The sequence below is a fragment of the Martes martes genome (assembly GCF_963455335.1).
Source record: "Martes martes genome assembly, chromosome: 4".
NCBI lineage: Eukaryota > Metazoa > Chordata > Mammalia > Carnivora > Mustelidae > Martes > Martes martes.
In genome coordinates this window covers 93,114,797-93,133,328 of record NC_137891.1, presented here as the reverse complement: position 1 = coordinate 93,133,328, position 18,532 = coordinate 93,114,797, and the positions used below count along the sequence as shown (strand labels likewise).

The following is an 18,532-nucleotide window of genomic DNA, read 5'->3' as shown; positions in this document are numbered from 1 at the left end:
CAGCATCCTCATCCCAGCCCTGGGCCACTAGAAATCCACTTTTTAGCTCTAGAGATGTGCCTATTCTGGACATTTTGCACGGATGAAATCATACCCAGTCTCTTTGGATTGGTTTCTCTCCCTGAGCACGTTTTCAAGGCTCACCCATGGTGTAGCATGTATCAGACCCTCATTACTTTTTTTTTTTTCTTTTAAAGTAGGTTCCTTACCCAGCAGGGAGCCCAACATGGGGCTTGAACTCATGACCTAATCTGAAACCAAGAGTCGGACACTTGCTTAACTGACTGAGCCACCCAGGCGTCTTCAGATCGTCATTCCTTTCTACACCGGCTACCAGCCCATTGTCTGAATGGACCACATTTATCTTTTCCTCGTGGACGGACATATGGCTTGTTCTCACTATTTGGCTATTATGAGTAATGACCTATGAACATTCATATGCAAGTTTTTGTGTGGACATGTTTTTATTTCTCTTGGGTATATACCAAGGAGGGGAACAGCCGGGTTGTACCCTTGTTAATTCCTTCGTTCTTTGTATATGCTTCCATTTTAGGACTTCATATACTCACCCCAAGTGCTCACAGATCTGTTTACCCTATCACATCACAAGCTTTCCTCTCGTATACCCCACAGAACCGGGCACCTACAGTACTATGTGGGAGTCAAATGTTGCTTACAGACACAGCAAGACGAAGCTGGAGAGCTGCCCACCGGATCCTAGGCGGGTGAGGTGGGGGGCGTCCCTGGTAACCTTGACAAGCAGTGGGGACGACAGCCTGATAGAAGTAGATTCAAGAAAGGAGGGTAGGAGTCAGAAAAAAGGAAGTACAGATCATTTCTTTTGAGAAAATTTTCCATTAAAGATAGTGGAAAATTGAGACAAGGGCCAGTTGGGGAAGTGAATCAAGGGTATTTTGGTTTTTTGAAGATATGGGAAATGACATTCTGTTTGTGTGACGTAGCAGAAAGGTGAATGCTGATGATGTGGGAGACAGACAAGGAGTGATCTCCGTAAGTAGATGAGGGCGGGTGGGATCCCACACAGAAGCAGCATTATAGGAGGAACATTTTGTCCTAAGACTTTTGAGTCTTAGAACAAAAATGTTGAGAAGTTGAGACCCTAAACCCCGTGTGACTCTGTTTGGAGACAGAACCATGAGGAGGCAACAAAGGTTCCATGGGGTCCAGAGGGGGAAACCTGCTCTGACAGAGCTGGTGCCTTCAGAAGAAAAGGGACACCAGGGCTCTTTCCCAACCATGAGAGGACGCAGCAAGAAGGCAGCCCCCTGCAAACCGGGAAGAGAGCCCTCACCGGGAACCCGACCAGCCGGCACCTCGATCTTGGACTTTCTAGCCTCTAGAGCCGTGAGAAAATAAACTTCTGTTTTTTAAGTCACCCAGTCTAAATTCTGTGTAAGTCACTGGTTATTTTGTTATGGTGGCCCCAGCAGACAAAGACAAGGTGGGGGAGACTGGGTTCAGGTGGAGCAAGGAGGGTTCAAACAGTCACAGGAGGGGAAGCAAAGGACACGGCTGCCAATGCAGCCGGGTGTGCAGACACGTGGCAGGACGTTTTTCTGGGTGCTTTTGTTTCGGTGACAGAGGAAGTGATGCAAGCAGCCGAGCATGCGGACACAGGGCTACAGGTCTAGGAAGAGACAGGAAGAGAGAGTGAGCACACCAGGGCAATGCCGCAAGGCCATCTGAGAGCTACTGCGAGCCCCATGGGGGTCTGCAGTCCAAGATGACCCTACTCAGCCCAGGGCTGTCTTTGCCTGCAGGGGTGCTCGGCAGCTTGGGTGTGGGGAGGGAACCAGCAGAGGGGACTCTGCCCAACTTGTTAGGATCTGGCCAAATGAGGACAAGTGGGAGGGTGAAAGAGTAAAGGTAGAGGAGTCACTCTCATGATGAACATGGAAACCCAGCATGCCTCGGGGAACAAGAGGTCGCTGCAGCTGCAGGCCAGTGAGGGTCTGTGGAGCGGGGCCCTCAGGGAGAGATGTGTAAGATGGAGAGAGGAGCAGGGACGCTTGTAACAGGGACTGTGAGGGGCTGCAGGCATTGCTGGTGGAAGGTGAGGGACAAGACCAGGGCAGTGGCTGCTGGGAAGGGACGGGGGGCAAGATGCTTGGGGCAGACCATGCCAGGGCACTGGATCTGGGGTTCTGAAAGCACACTCAGATTCGGAAGGGAGGCACATCAGGAGAATGATCTGGACTTAGCGCTAAAATCTTCACAGGTTGAGGAACAACAAAGATACTAGAAAAGGGAATGTCTGGTGGTGGTGATCTGCTGGTTTGCCCGTTGGAACCAGGGAAGGAGGCATGAGCTGGAAGCAGAGAGGAGCCAAGAGGACGCCAGGCCTCCTTCTTGCCCAGTGTCCAAGGGGCCCAAGAGATGAAGCAGCTGGCCCTTGAGAGGACATCGGGAAACAGCAGCCTCGGAGAGTCGGGTTCCGGTGAGAATGGAAAGGTAGAGGGAACATTCATAGCAGAGAATCTGAGGAGTCTTGCTGCTGATGAAGGGTCAGAAACGGCCTTACAGAGCGTCTGGAGGTGAAGGTCTGGAAGGCGAAGGAAGGTCCGGGCTCCCCGCAGGGTCTGGGATAAAAGGGTTTCACAAGATGAGCAGGACACACACGTTGATAGGAAGCTTTGCTGCCCAGAGGTGGAAGGAGCAGGGGGAAGTAGGGCTCTTCCCAGGAGTCCTCGGGGCTCCCAGGCCCCTGCCTCATTCTTGCTGATAACTGTGAGGGGGCCAGAGAGAGCAGTCTCATGGGGCTCCTTTCAGCACGCTTTGCCTTGGTGTGATAAAGCGGTGTTTCCTCTTTCAGGCTGCAGACTCTCATGTGACGGAAGCTCCAGGAGTAGTGTGGGTTCAGGAGCTAAGGGCCTTGGACGTTGGTTATATATGATGGCAACCCGAGGGATAGCCAGCGCCATCTGCTTCCTCATTCAGGAGAGGCTGTTGTTCTGCATTTGTATAGGACTTCAGGGTTTTTAAGAGTTCTCTGCTGTTTCCCTGCCCATGTGACAGCTAACACCCGACACTGAGTGCGTTAAGAGACCTTCATGTGACAAGTCCCCCTGTGTGTAGATGGCGGCAATCTGGTCTTAGCAAAGTAAACGGAAGACCCGTGTGTTCTCGCCTCCTGTCAAGAGCCACGGACCCAGCACACGGACCGTGTTTTGTCCATCTCCTCCTTACTCCACTACCGATCCTGCAATGAATTCTTTCCCCTCTAAGACAAAAGAGAAGCGGAGGACAGATCTAAGTAAAAAGGCTTCACCTCCTGAGGTAGATGACTCAGAATATTTTTCTGACCTAAGAGGAAAAAATAAAGCCAAACCACCTACCATTTAGGATATATTTACATATTTACACGTATATATCTGATAGAAAATTGGCAGTAAGAAACTGAGAACCAAAAACCATTTACAGTATCTAGTTGGAGACCAGAGCAGGGATAGGGTAGATACTAGTTCGGTTAATAGTTGATATTTCTTCCAAAAAAGACTCTTCTGGTGGAGGGTCACTTCAGGTTAGAGTTCCAAAATGTCCTTGAAGATGACAGAATACTTGAACGGCAAATCAGATGGCTTTTGATTCCATTATTCAAATAACTTAGTCACTATACATTTGATCATCTTGAAGTACTGGTCAACTGGGGCTATAAGAAAAAAGATTTTCTGTTAGTAACTTGTAAAATGCAGACCAAGTTACCCTCCTAATCTACTGGGAGTAGACCTTTTACAATGAAGCCATCAAAGCCAAGGGCTCCGGGGTGCAGAGATGGAGGGAGATGGGTCTTGAGCCCTCCTGGGACAGTAGCTGGAGGCCCACTGGAAGTAGCACCTTCAGTGCGAGGCACTCACATTCAGCCCGTGTTTCCTCAAACCGACCCAGTCTTTGAGCGTCACTGAAACCTCTGAAGAACAAAGCTGAGACCTTAAGGACTGTTATGTGAGCTGTCGCTCCTTCTGGGGGTTATCTGCTCCTGGCCACATGCGGCTCCTGAGGACGGTTTCCGCTCCTCCTCAGCCTCTCTTCCTGATGAGTCATCTCTGCAGCGATGACAGGACCAGTCTGGGGTTGGCTCAGAAGAAACGAGTCCAGGCACAAAGCGGCAGCGAAGCCTGGACACGCCCCTTCACACCCAGCTGCCTGTTCTTGCCTCGCGCCTTCCCTGCTGCCTATACTTCCTAGATCAGGTCAGACCTACTGGGTGCAGCCCAGACCACACCAGGGCTCCCCAAATATCTGTGCCCCATTGGTGACCAGAGATCATAAAGAGTGAGCGCTGCGGCCACAGGGGTTAGGGAAAAGAGAGCAGATTATGAGCTTTCCTATTAAGAAACTAATAGGTGCCTGGGTGGCTCAGTCACTTAAGCGGCTGCCTTAGGCTCAGGTCACGGTCCTAGAGTCCCAGGATCAAACCCCACATCGTCGGGCTCCCTGCTTGGAGCCTGCTTCTCCCTCTCCCTTTGCCTCTTCCTTCTACTTGTTCTCTCTCTCACATAAATAAATAAGTAAATCTTAAAAATTAAAAAAAAAAAAGAATCTAATAGAACCCAAAAAATGGGTGATGTGAATTTTTGAGGGGGATGAAGTGAGAGGTGCTTCCCAAACGTGTCCCAGCAAGCACAGCCCTCCTTAGAGCAGGGGCAGGGCTGGGTGGCCGCACGCCTCACCCATGCCCACCCCTGTTGCTCCTCCTGCCTCTCCAGCTCCCCTTCAGGCTGAGACACCCCCACAGACTACAGATCTTTCTTCCCAGAGAAACAGGGCTCTCTGCTCCCTTTTTAACTTGGGTGACTCTGTGACCTGTCTTCCAGGCGTTCACACAAAAATAGAGATGACCAGCACTCCTGGAAATTGTCGACATTGAACCGTCTGGGTGAAACCGTCTGGTACGATGCCCGTTTTTCTCTCAGCTATCTGAAATGTGCTTGGCTGTCCTTGGATATATTCTAATTGGGTCTAGCTCTCTCAGACCCTGTCCTCACAGAAACGTGAAAATTTGGCCTTTGTTCCTGGTTATGCTTGTCCCCTCCCCCACTACTCTTCCAACCCTCCCCACTCCACCATATATATAACTAATAATTAAGTTTAAGGAAGTCCCACTGTGGCCACAGTGGCCTCTTTAAATGTAAAAATTAATATTAAGTAGGTTGTAAATATACAAAGTACAAAATCTGAATAGTAAACAAAAATACACCAAGAGCCGTGAGCTCCCACACCCAGCTCCAGGCTACCCAGGTCTCTCCCCAGGATGTCACCCTCAAATGTCACTTTTACCTTCCAAGACTCATTATCCCAGAGCAGTACTTTTCTTGCTTCGCAGAGCTCTCCTGCTTAAGAGCCTACAACGGCTCCCTATTCTCATATTGCTCCAGCCCAATGCTCCTGACTTCACTCTTTTGCCACTTAGTCAGCTTGATGCTAAGCAGACCAATCTCTCGGTCAAATAAACTACTAGGGTCTAGCTCCCATCCATGTCTTTGCCTCTGCTGCCTCCCCAGCTGGAAAGCCTTCTCCACTCCACCCTGCTCTGAAGATCCAGCTCACATCCCACTCCCCTCAGGGTCTTCGTGATGATTCTGGCCCCTTCACCTCCCCTTGGGTGGCTGCCCAGCCCAGACCATCCCTACCACACATGCTGGCCCATTGCCCCGGGCCTCAGCCCGTCTAACTGTTTATGTACTCATCCACTCTCTCCAGTGTGCCCACAAGCTGCTCAAGGGTGGAGCCCTAACATAGCCCTTCTCTGAACCCCACACAGTGGAGGCCTCCCTGGCACATGATCTCAAGCCGTCAGCGAACACAGTGCCTCACCTTGCTGGCAGAGAGGGACCTCCGTGAAAGTGTGCTGAATGGAGAGAGAGGCTGGCGAGGGCACGAGCTCTGGGATACTCCGTCACCTCTCCCAGCGGCCCTGGCTCACAGCCTCCCCTGCACAACGGCTGCAGTCTTGTTCCGATGGCCACCCGTCCGCTGTCACCAGCAGGCTCTCAGCAGAGGCCGGCCCAGAATCTCGCCCTCCCTGGCACTCATGCTCACTGCCACCAATCGGTAATCCCCACCTCTGACCACAGTCCCTTGTCCTCTCTCTCCCCCCTTCCCTGCTGGCACACCTGTTCCTCACCTCACCTACCGCTGCTCACCCTTTCTCCAGCCCCCTCCGCATGGCCTCCTGGCCCATCGACCCCTCACAGCCTCGCTGGGAGGCTCCCAGAGCTGCCCCAGGCCTCCTGCACAGCTGGCCTCCCTGGTAACCTGGGCGTGTCCCACCCGGCAGCTGGGGAGAAAGGGACCTTCTGAGCCCATGGGCCCCGCGGCAGGCAGGTGCTCCCTGCTGCTCAGAGGCCCTTCCTCATTCCCACTCCTACCGCTGACCCCGGGGCGTTCTCGAAAATCAGCAACTCACTCAATAAAGCCAAAGGTCTTGGGCACCTGCGTGGCTCAGTGGGTTAAGCCGCTGCCTTCGGCTCAGGTCATGATCTCGGGGTCCTGGGATCGAGTCCCGCATCGGGCTCTCTGCTCAGCAGGGAGCCTGCTTCTCTCTCTCTCTCTCTCTCTCTCTGCCTGCCTCTCTGTCTACTGTGATGTCTCTCTGTCAAATAAATGAATAAAGTCTTTAAAAAAAAAATAAATAGGGGCGCCTGGGTGGCTCAGTGGGTTAAAGCCTCTGCCTTCAGCTCAGGTCATGATCTCAGGGTCCTGGGATCAAGCCCCGCATCGGGCTCTCTGCTCAGTGGGGAACCTGCTTCCCCCCGCCCCCTGCCTGCCTCTCTGCCTACTTGTGATCTGTCTGTCAAGTAAATAAATAAAATCTTAAAAAATAAATAAATAAATAAATAAATAAAGCCAAAGGTCTTGCCCACCCCCCCACCCCGAGCCTCTCCCCAGCCTCTCCTCACCGTTAATATGCAGCCGCCGCCCTGAGGGTCTCTAGCAGGGGCCAATCTGGCTCTCCTCCCTGACTCGTCCCAGCCCAGCCCCTCCACTCAGCCTGTCACCCAAGGGCTTGGCTTTCTTGGTGACCTCAGATGCTCAGGGCATCGGTTACTAATGAAGGTGCGCCCCAGGCTGGAGCTCCAGCCGCAGCCCCGAAAGCCATTTCAGCAATTGTGCACCAGACCTCGGGACCTGTAATGCGACAGAACCCCACACTCAGAGTATCACAGTACAGACCCGGCTTCCCAACCCAGAGCCCCGCCTGGGCACCAAACATCGGAATCCCTGCCACTTCTGGCTTCTTTCCTGGATAACAATAATATTCACAACCACCCTAGCACGGTAACATTTATTAAGCTCCCCTCCAAGCCAGTCACTCTTCTAAGCACTGTATTTTTATTAACGTGTTTGTGCATGTTGCTATTTCTATGTTATCACCCACACTACTATTCCTGTACTCTCGTGACACCCCTCTTCCACAGAAGACAACCGAGGTACAGAGGGTTGAAGTGACTTGTCCAAGGCCCGGGAGAGGTGAGCTGGCAGGGAACTCGCACCCCCGGCCCGGGCAGCCTGCCTGCTTGGCCGGAATGTTCGTCACTATGACTGCCACACCGCCTCCCGCACCCAGCCCCCTACGGCAGCCCTGCCAGGGCAATCGTGACTCAGGCTTTCTCCACTTGGCTGCACTCTTCCATTTGTCCAGCAGCCAGTGTCCCCATCTCCAGCCTCTTGTCTACTAACGCCCCCTACGCTCTGTCTGACACAGCTCTGCTCAGAAACCCTCAGTGGTTTCCCAGAAAAAAATGACACAGACCTCTTGGCAATGCTCTCAGTATCTTGGCTTGGCCCAGCCTGCCAGTCCAGCCCCAGCTCCCTCTACTCACCGACATTTGCTGTCCCAGAGAGGATGACTCGTCACTCCCTATCCTGCCTTACAGCCCTGAGCCCCTTTATTCTTCCCACCACCCCCTAAAGCCCAGCACCTGGGCTCCTGCCTCCTGACTGCCAAGGACCTGGCGGGGGACCGGCGTCCTTCTGGAGCCTCCATAGGGGAGTTTAGCCACTTTGCTGCTGTTGACTGTGTGGATCCTAGCTTTGGCTTGTGATACAGGCCCGGCTCTGATCCTGGCTCCCGAAGTGAACCCAATCCTTGGTCCAGTTCTCCGGGGACAGGAGAAGGAGGCTAACAGTATAACCCTCTGAGTCTGAAGACCCTGATTTGACCCAGCTCGACGACATCTTAGCAATGGGCCCTGACTTCTCATAGTCACTGTCTCTGAGCAAGTGGTCACGATACCCCCGAGCAAGGCCCACTGCGAGGGCGGGAGGAGGTGACACCTGGAAACTGCTGAGCCCAGCGCGGATGTCACTTATTACCATTCAAGACAAGTGACAGATACACATGGTCCCCAAGGAAGAGGCGGCCCACATCAGGCCTGTTCAGGCTCTGCTGCATGATACCTAATTTACCCACCGCACAGTCTACGGGGTACTTACTCGGTGCTCTCTGTTTCTCTGCCACATTTCGGAAAACCTACAAATGAAAAAATTTTCAACTCAGTTAAAGGACTGAAAAGCAAAGCTGAACGCTGCAGTTCCGGCCTGCCTGACGGAGACCTGACTCTGAAGCACTCTAAACCACAGCCCTGTCGAGCTGGTCGTCCTGCCCTTCCAAATGCTGAAGCCAAACCAACTGCAGAGGGGGTCCAGGGACGTGTTCCAAGACGGCTCCTCACATGATAAGAAAAGAAATGCAAACACCGCTAACACAAATGGATAATTCTATGTCAGCCCATGCACAAAGCTAAAGACATAGGGCAGGCTTGGACGGCGTGGGTCAGTGCTGCCCAGGAATATGTGGGTCATTTAACAATTTTAGCAGTCGTGTTACAAAGTACAAAGAACTGGGTGAAATTCATTTTCAAAATGTTCTAATTTTGAAATTAAATTTGTTTAATTCTGACACTATAATTTTCAAAACATGTCATGAATATTATCGTTTTAACGTGTAATCAAAATAAACATTACTAATGAGATATTTTGCAGCCCTTTCCAAATACTACGTCTTATAAATTCGGTGTGCATTTTACATTTACGGCATGTGTTTTTGGACTCCCATGTTTCCAGGGTTCAATGACTGGCTCATGGCTACCATTTTGGACAGTGCCATTTTGGATATTAAGATATGGCTTCCATACACGTACACATCAGTGTCCTCCCATAAAAGGCATCAGCCCTCGTCTGGAGCCAGGCTGGTGGTCCAGCAGCCTTGTCCACAAGCCTGACTGAACTCATCCTGGTGTCTGTCAACTACAACTCACCGCCATCCCCCTCAGAAGGCTCCATGCCAAATGCCTCAGCCTTTCCCAAGTTATGGCTTTAGGGTGGTGAAGCCAGCTGAAGTAAGGATATTTTTCAAGATAATTTTTTTTCAGGTTGTAAGGTGCTACAGGTACTGACCATGGGAGTAATTTCCTCTCCACTGAATGAACTTTTTAACAAGTTAAATCACCTGACTGCTCTGGAGTTATATGGGCACTGAGTACACCTCTTTTTTGGTCCAGTATTCTGATGATAGACCCACAAGAACTCTGAGTGGATAATGATTTTGGTTTCTGGGGACCCATCTGTTATGGAAATGATGAACAATGATGCTGTTATTTGGGGATTAAAAATAATTCTTTACAAGAACATTTGAGCTCCCCAAATATTTTACTCATTGGTAATGAAGCCTCAAAACCTTCTTCAGCTGATTTTTATATCTTCTTTAGAGGAGAGTCGACTGACTCATAATCTACTACCTGCGGATCCTCGTGGTATTTGCAACCTATAATATGGAAACAGTATCCCTGGGATATGACATGTTAGTGGCCATGTACCAACAGTAGTCTCGGACAGCACTGGCAGACAGAACCTTCTGCGATGATGGAATTCTTCTCTATCTGGTCCGTCCCATCATGGTAGCCGCTAGCTCTGTGTGGCTACCGAGCACTTAACACGTAGACAGTTCAAATGAGGAAAGAAATTTTAAATTAAATTTAATGAATTGCTTTTATATTTAGACCACTCCACGTGGCCAGTGCCTACGGTACTGAGCAGTGCAGGTCTAGGGGAACATAAAATCTAAGTTGGTCCAAGACATGCATGTGAAATGACGTGGGTCCCACATGCCATCACGTGGCTGAAAGGTGACTCTTCTGCATTCCCTGTGGGAGTAACAAATCAGCCTTGCCAAGAGCCCTTTTGAGAAAGCAGATGTGGAGAAGAACAGGATGGGGGAACAGCCCACCCATTCTCCAGGGCACATGGGCTGCCTTCGGGGCTGGCCCACATGTCTAGGGGACCGAGGATGGCTCAGGAAGGCAGTGCAAGTAATACCAGGCCATTAGCACCCACTCCAAGTCACCAAACCCCAACAACAGCTTCCTCCTCCCCGGGACCCCCTTTTGGGCTAGAAGAATGGAAAGTAAAGCCCTGGCAGCCAAGAGCAAGGGGTCTTTTCCAAAATCTAGCTTGGAGACCAGAGATATAATACATGTTGACACAGACCACAAGCAGAAGGAGGCTGGGGAACATCCAGCGGGGTTCCCACATCTGTAAAGTCCCCTATGGCCAGAAGATTCCTTCCCCCCTTAGACCATGCAAAAACTTGGCAAACCTGGCGGACCCAGCAACTTTGGATGATGAGGAACACAGGAAGAAACAGAAGCCTTGGTTTCTTTCCAAACGCCTAAAATTTCAAACTTCGCTTTAGTCTCTAAACTATTTTCTGGCCTTTGAAAAACCAATTCGAGTTTGAAATGGATTTTTTTGAAAGAAAGTATACATACCTCTTTTAAACAGGAAAAAAGTTATTCCTGCTACTAGGGCTACTGCTGGTATAATTGCAAACCTGTACCTTGAATGCGCTGTAAAAAAAAAAAAAAAGGAAGCTGGTGAGAAAGAAATACAATTAGCCAGATTGATCAAAACAGAGTCCAGGTGGGGCGCCTGGGTGGCTCAGTGGGTTAAAGCCTCTGCCTTCGGCTCAGGTCATGATCTCAGGGTCCTGGGATCGAGCCCCGCATCGGGCTCTCTGCTCAGCGGGGAGCCTGCTTCCTCCTCTCTCTCTCTCTGCCTGCCTCTCTGCCTGCTTGTGATCTCTCCCTGTCAGATAAATAAATAAAATCTTTATAAAAAAAAAAAAACAAAAAAACAGAGTCCAGGTGATTCTTCTTATTTGCAGATTCCATATCTGCAATCCGCCTATTTGCTAAGATGTATGTGTCCTCCCTACGTCCATGCCACAGCACTTTCATGGTCCCCGGAGGACACATGCAGCAGGATGGCAAAAAACCCGATTGCTAGGTGGGCATGTCCCCACTGAGGCCGAACAAGGCAACACTCCGCCTTCTTGAGTCCTCTCCTCTAAGGTAAGTAAGTGTCCTATTCCTGGACTGTGTACTGCCACATTTTTCATACTTTCGTGCTTTTTGTTGGCTAATTGTCTAAAACAGCCCTGAACACAGTGCCAAAGTGCTGTGTAGCGTTCCTAAGTGGAAGAAGGCTGGGATATGCCTTTCAGAGAAAATATATGTGTTAGATATGCTTCATCTAGGCATTAAGTCATGGTGCTGTTGGCCGAGAGTCCAATGTTCATGATCAACAACACATCTATAATAAGATGTCTTTAAATAGAAACGCACACAAAACAAGGTTGTTTACGGATTTCTTGCCAAAAATGTGACCAGAAGCTTGCAGGAACCTAACCCTGCATTTCCCAGAAGCAACACTCAGTATTCACTAATTCCGTATTCACAGTGAGTTTATGACACACGACTACCGCAGATCAAGAGAACCAACAGTATTTATAAATAACTTACCCATGTACGGTTGATACATGGCAAGCCCAGTGCTATTTATTAAAAGATGCAAACACTACACTAGAAGTGTTGTTTCCAGCTAGCCCACACTGTCTGTGGAAGCTTAACTTAGCAACACGTGTCTGGTAGGACACTGTGGCGGCAGTGCGTCAAGGGCTCAGTAAAAACGTCTGTCATAAAGCAGCTACACAGTGTGCCCACAGCCTCACCGAACCATTATAACAGTCGGAGGGCGCTGCAAACCTCTTGCTGCCTGGGCTTCCTCCAGGGGTGACTGCATGGGATTGATACGTATGCCTGTCTCAGAGGGCAGCTGTGAGCATCAGTTGAGTTAAGATCCTTGAGAACAGCTATAACCTATCCCCATCAACCTACTGAGGGGGTATCACTGCTGACATCCTTTGACCCTACAAGTCCATTTCTACAGAAACGATCAGGGACATGCTCTTCCCCTCCGTCCAGAAAAGGCACAAAGATGTTTACCACTGCTTTCCTGACAATATCAAAAAGCTAACACAGGGCGGCTGGGTGGCTCGGTGGGTTAAGCCTCTGCCTTCGGCTCAGGTCATGATCCCAGGGTCTGGGATCCCAGAGTCCCATCGGGCTGTCTGCTCAGCAGGGAGCCTGCTTCCCCCTGTCTCTCTGCCTGCCTCTATGCCTACTTGTGGTCTCTGTCTGTCAAATAAATAATCTTAAAAAAAAAAAAAAAAGCTAAAACAACCTACATGTCCTCAGCAAGACATATTTACAATGTGGACTCCACCCAGCTGCTAAAAATCCAAAGGCAGAATACCTAAGCATATGGCAAAATGATCCCAGGGCACTGCTAAGGGAAGGCTGGGGTCACTAAGAGCAACCACTGAGGGTTAAGAGAGAAGGGAGAGGCTCGGGAGGGTGGCAGGGAGGGGAGAAAGAAAGTGAATGAATAAATGAGAATGAGAATGTGAACACACACCCTTTCCTCTTTTTCAGAACACAGGTGGGTTAGAACAAACAGAAAGTCACCCACCTGTTTGATCCGAGAGGCCCCCGACCAGAAACTGCTAGTTACCTCCCTGTAATGACCCATATCCTTCCCCGCTCTTTGGTGACAGAATTCAGATTTTCGGCTGGGCATGCTATCACTCCACTCACAGATTAGTTCCTCAGCCTTTCGTGCAACTAGGTTTGACCACGTGACTAAGTACTGGGCACTGAACTGCAGGGAGGGTTGTGTGGGATTTCTCCAAAGTCTCCCCGCTCTGGATCCTCCTGCCTGAACCAGTGGGCAAGGCTGCTGCTGGGTCTCTGACAACTTCATCGTGTGGCAATTTGTCCAGGGCTGCCTACTTCGGATATGTATGTGTGTATCTATGTATATGTATGTATGTATACACACACACACACATACACACACACACACACACACACCTCGTAGATAGATAGATAGATAGATATAGATATAGATATAGATTTTAATGTGAAAAAAGCCATCTACATTTTTAAGCCACCAATAAAAAAAAAAATTATTTTCAAACAGCTGAGTCTAACGGTACTTGATCCAGTCCCTTCCAAAAACCTTTCTCCCACAGATGATGCCATATGTCACCCCCACTCTGGGACAGCAGATATTCAGGGCAGATGACAATGACAGTAACACAAGTTCTTCAGTCTGTCCTTCCTCAGCGTCTGCTGTGCGGACAGGTGCTCCCCCCTCTTCACCTGGCTCCTGACTGAGATGCCACCTTGCTGGAGTTTTCTTCCTGCCTCCTGGGAGGTCCTTCTTTGTCCCCTCTGTGCGACCCTTGTCCTCTCAATAGCCTCGAAATGCTGGAGTCCCCGAGACTCAGTCCCAGTCCATTGTTCTGTCCTATCTGCTCACCTAGTCCCATGGCTTTAAATGCCAACTATATGCTGACTCTGCCCACACTTACTTCTCCCATGCTAATGATTCCCCAGAGACCTAGACTCAAATCAAAGCACCTTACCTGAGGCCTCCACTTGAAATCTAACAGGCATCTCGAACATGTCCCAAACCAAACTTCTCAAGTCCTCCACACACCCGCTGCCCTGCTTTCCAGTCTCAGTAAATGGTGACACTGCTCATCCAGTGGATTGAGCCAGAAACCTGGGGGTCATTTGCACATTTCTTATTTGGGACCCTTCTCCCCTACTCAAACCATTAGGAATTCCTTGTGGCTGTATTTCCAACACGTACCCCAATCTGAACCACTGCTCCCAATCTGCTGCCATCACAGCCTTCTGAGACACCATAACCTCTGGCTGAGACCCAGAGTTTCTAAATTGGGTGCATATACCCCAGGGAGTACATGAAATGACCAGCGAGGTGCAAAAAAGCGAGAACCTCTATTTACATTTGCTACTTTTATCAGTCTTCACATTTTTCTGATTTCCTTTACGTTTTAAAATGGTACAAGTTAGGGCACCTGGGTGGCTCAGTCAATTACGCATCCAACTCTTGGTTTTGGCTCAGACCATCATCTCATGGGTCGTGAAATCGAGCCCCGCATCAGGCTCTACACTCAGTATGAAGTCTGCTTGAGATGTTCTCTCTCCTTCTCCCTTTGCCCCTCCCACAACTCACACATGTTCTCTCTCTCTAAAATAAATAAATACATCTTTAAAAATAAAATAAAAACGGTACAAGTTATATTTATCTATTGGTCCCCATACCCAACTCCCCATTTTCATTTGGGAATAGAACCCCTGTGTTTTAAGTCGGTGCATGCCCGGCCAGCCAGCTAGTAAGGAGGACACTTCCCAGTCTCCCCCAGGAGCCGTGGCCATGAACTCAGTCTGGCCAAGCTGCTGGCCCTGGAAGTGATGTATGCATGCCACACTGGGTGGCTCTTTAAAGGGAAGGACTGTGCTCTCCCCTCTCCCTTCCCACTTGCTTCAAGGTAAGTAGAGAAGTGAGCCCCTGTTTGACTCCAGAGAGCACAATTTTTAAGCCATACACATTTTGGTATACGTTTCCAAAAGATAAGGATTATCTATAAAGCATAACCATGCTGTTATCATAGCTAAAAAAAACTAAGTCCTTGATATAATCAAATATGCGGTTACCACTTAAATCTCTCTTATTTTTTCACTTTTTTTCTGTTTGAATCAGGATCAAACAAGGTCCATACATTGCAATTAATTATAGGCTTCTTAAGTCTCTTCACTTTTTAAGCTCCCCCTCACCTCTCTTTCTTCCCCTTATAATTTATTTATTAAAGAAACCTGATCCCTGGTCCTACAGAACACCCCCATAGTCCATACTATCATTCCAATGGTACGGTTTTCTGCCAGCCAAGTCCTGTGCATGAGTCAAAATTTATTTCTTAATTTGACTTATTTTAAGACATACAGAATCAGGATGATGTAATGAAAAAAAAAAAGGCTCCAGAATTCAAAGACCTAAATTCTAATTCTATCTCCACTACATAAGTGAACTTGGGGAAGCCGCCCCAGCTGGTAGAACTTGTTTCCTCACTCTTAAAAGGTAAACAACTTCTTAGGTAAATGACTCCTGTGGGGCCAGTCTGGAATGGTGATAGTGGGCAGCCAACAAGACGATTATTAGGGAGGGCCTGCCAGAGGGCAGCAGGCTGGTCCATGTGAGTTACAATGTTTCACTGATAAAACAGAAAAAGTCCGGATTAAAAAAAAAAATCAGCACTTAAAAAAGTAACACCCAGATTTTACCACTATACCCACACAAATTTATCTGTTATGATGCCTGCAACTCTACAGAAAGTATTCAAAAATCATCATGGGAAGAAAAGAAATCCTAGACATTTATTGTCGAGAAGAACCATTATGATCATTAAATTTGGGTCCCAGATGCAGGGAAGAAAAACATCCTCCAACACTTGCTTAGTGGGTCCCCAGGTATATGTCTCCTATGTCAGGACTACTCTAGGATTTATTTATTTTTAAAGATTTTATTTATTTAGGGGCGCCTGGGTGGTTCAGTGGGTTAAAGCCTCTGCCTTCGGCTCAGGTCATGATCCCAGGGTCCTGGGATGGAGCCCCGCATCGGGCTCTCTGCTCAGCAGGGAGCCTGCTTCCTCCTCTCTCTCTCTGCCTGCCCCTCTGCCTACTTGTGATCTCTGTCAAATAAATAAATAAAATCTTTAAAAAAAAGATTTTATTTATTTATTTGACAGAGAGAGAGCCCAAGTAGGCAGAGGGCCAGGCAGAGAGAGAGGGAGAAGCACATTCCTTGCTGAGCAGGTAGCCTGATGTGGGACTCAATCCCAGGACTCTTGGAATCATGACCTGAGATGAAGGTAGACCCTTAACCCACTGAGCCACCCAGGTGCTTCAGCACTACTCCAGGATTTAAATGACCTAAGAATTACCTAGCACTGTTTCTCAAACTTTCAAAGTCTATAATGCAATGTGAACTATTAGTTTGGAGGGTAATGTAAAAGAAAGTTGAATCACCATTATTGCATAACCAAGAGAGTCTGTTTGCAAATTAACAACCTCTTATCATCAAGGAGAGGGATGAGATCATGACGATCTTTTCTCAAGTTACCCACAGGAAAGGACATCTTACTTGGACATTCAATTCCAATGGTAAAGGTTAAGGGAAAACCTATGCAAGGGCAAAATGCTCGGGGCACAAGAAGCTTTTCAAGATTTCAACGATATGGTTTATTCTGCACGCAATACCTTCTTTCTTTTGTTGGTTATGGGCATCACACACACACACGCACACACCTAAGCCAAAAAAGCACACTGCTTTTGGTTTTTGTTCCCACAATAAGGCAACTATCTGCTAGCATCAAATTGCATTTCCACACCTTGGATATTACACAACACCCAGTAAGTGGAATTACTAAAGACATGTTTGCTCCAAGCAGAACAATTGTCGTGGACTTTGCAGCTGGCTTTCAAATCTTCTGGACAATTGTGTGACTTGCACAAAAGGTGCCGTCCTGAGTGGTACCTCTGTGGGTCTGGTCTTTTCTCTGCCTTTGGGGATCAAAACCATAGGTTAAGAACTGGAACTCATTTTGCACTGCATCTGGAAGTATTTGTTTGCTTTACCCAGGAAGTCATACTGCTTAGTCTGAAAATGATAAAATGAACGTAATGCCTCCATGTCATTATTTGAAAATTTTCGGGGTGCCTGGGTGGCTCAGGTGGTTAAGTGTCTGACTTTTGATCACAGCTTAGGTCTTGACCTCAGAGTTCAAGCCCCACGTTGGGCTCCACCCTGGGTATGGAACCTACTAAGAAAAGGAGAGAGGAGAGATGGAAGAGAGCAGAGAGGAAAGAGGAAGGAGAGAAGAAAGAGGAGAGGAAAGAGGAAAAAGGGGAGAGGAGAGATGAACGAGAGAGGAGAGGAAAGAGAGGAAAGGAAAGAGAGCAAACAGGAGAGAGGAGAGAAGCAAGAGGAAAGAGGAGACAGAGGTGAGAGGAGAGAGACGAACGAGGAGAGAGGAGAGAGGAAAGAAAATTTCAAGAAGGACAGTACATTGGCAACTCAGGGAGAAGGGCTCACTAATCAAATATAATTCAAGGTTTTTTTATATTCATTACACTGACTAACTGCCTTTTTCTGCTTCAGTTGCCTGTTCAGAAAAAATTGATTCACAGAATCACCCCATCACTGTCCAAGGGAACTCACAGAGTCCTGTTCACTATTTACAATGATGATATTGTTCTGCATTATAGTGTTCACTATTTTCATCTCTTTTTTTATGTTCTAATGACCCACTTTCAAATTACCGATCCTTTTGTCTGTAAACTGGGAATATAATGTAAAAAAAAAAAAAAACGCTAATAAAAACTGCAAATTACAAAGGTACACAAGAGTTGAACAAAATAAAAGGGCCACAGCCAAGACAGATTGTCATCCCATCCAGGGAGCAGCCAAGACAAGGTACCAAATGCACATTCCTGCGGCACACGGGCAGCCTTCAAGAACACAATGGTTATCAAGAACATTACCGAGTACTGCCGTGAACAGTTCCAGAGGAGCTCCGGAGCCCGATGGTCTGACTTCAAAACCAGGCTCTGCCCCTCACTATCTGTGATCCGAGGCAACCACGCTGAACTCCCCGCGTCTGGGTTTCTCCCCATAAAATAAAGATAATGGCTGGTACCCAACTCCTGCAGCTGGGGGAGGACTGACTTCATGAACCAATCAGAACAGTGCTTGGCCCAGCAGAGGCTGAGAAATGGCAGCTGTGTATCTATAATGCAGGGTCCATGAAAACCATCCCTCATCTTACATTTCAGATGTGAAACGCAGGTGAGCATCTCTGGTTTGAAACTCCCGAGCCACCTGGGGTCCCTAGACGCATTCCCCCCCCACCCCCCCGCCTGGTAGAGTATCTCTGCCATGACACACTGGGTTGTTTACTCACCACCGTCTGGGACACAGGTTGCTAAGACAAGCGAGGATGTCTGTTTGGACAACGGACTCTTAACAGTACAGTGTATTTCCTGCGAGAGATCATTGTTCTTCTTAATCAACACTTCAGACATATTGGAGCCATTTTTACACAGTGCCGGAAAGCAGTTCCATGAATAGTTTAAATATTGTGTGAACTCGTAAGATTCTGGGATCCTGCAATTGACTGTAATGTCTTCAGCAGCCAAGGTGCAATTTAGTGTTGGAGACGGAAGAGGACCTGGAGAGAAGAAATGTAATATTTAGTACAGGAAAGAGGAACATTTAGGCTCATTGTCTATGAAGGGACGAAGAG

The 18,532-nt window shown here is 48.5% G+C and overlaps 1 protein-coding gene across 1 annotated transcript in view; it reads right to left on the bottom strand.

Moving 5' to 3' along the window:
• Positions 1–450: 450 nt before the first annotated feature.
• Positions 451–18,532, bottom strand: part of CD58 (CD58 molecule) — a 41,649-nt gene continuing 23,567 nt past the window's right edge. Inside the window, exons 3-6 of the mRNA XM_080799932.1 lie at positions 18,191–18,457; positions 10,791–10,868; positions 8,458–8,494; positions 451–3,670 (exon numbers count right to left, since the gene is read on the bottom strand). Coding sequence (XP_080656058.1) covers positions 3,661–3,670; positions 8,458–8,494; positions 10,791–10,868; positions 18,191–18,457 — 392 coding nt within the window. The 3' untranslated portion in view covers positions 451–3,660. The remainder of the gene's footprint in view (positions 3,671–8,457; positions 8,495–10,790; positions 10,869–18,190; positions 18,458–18,532) is intronic.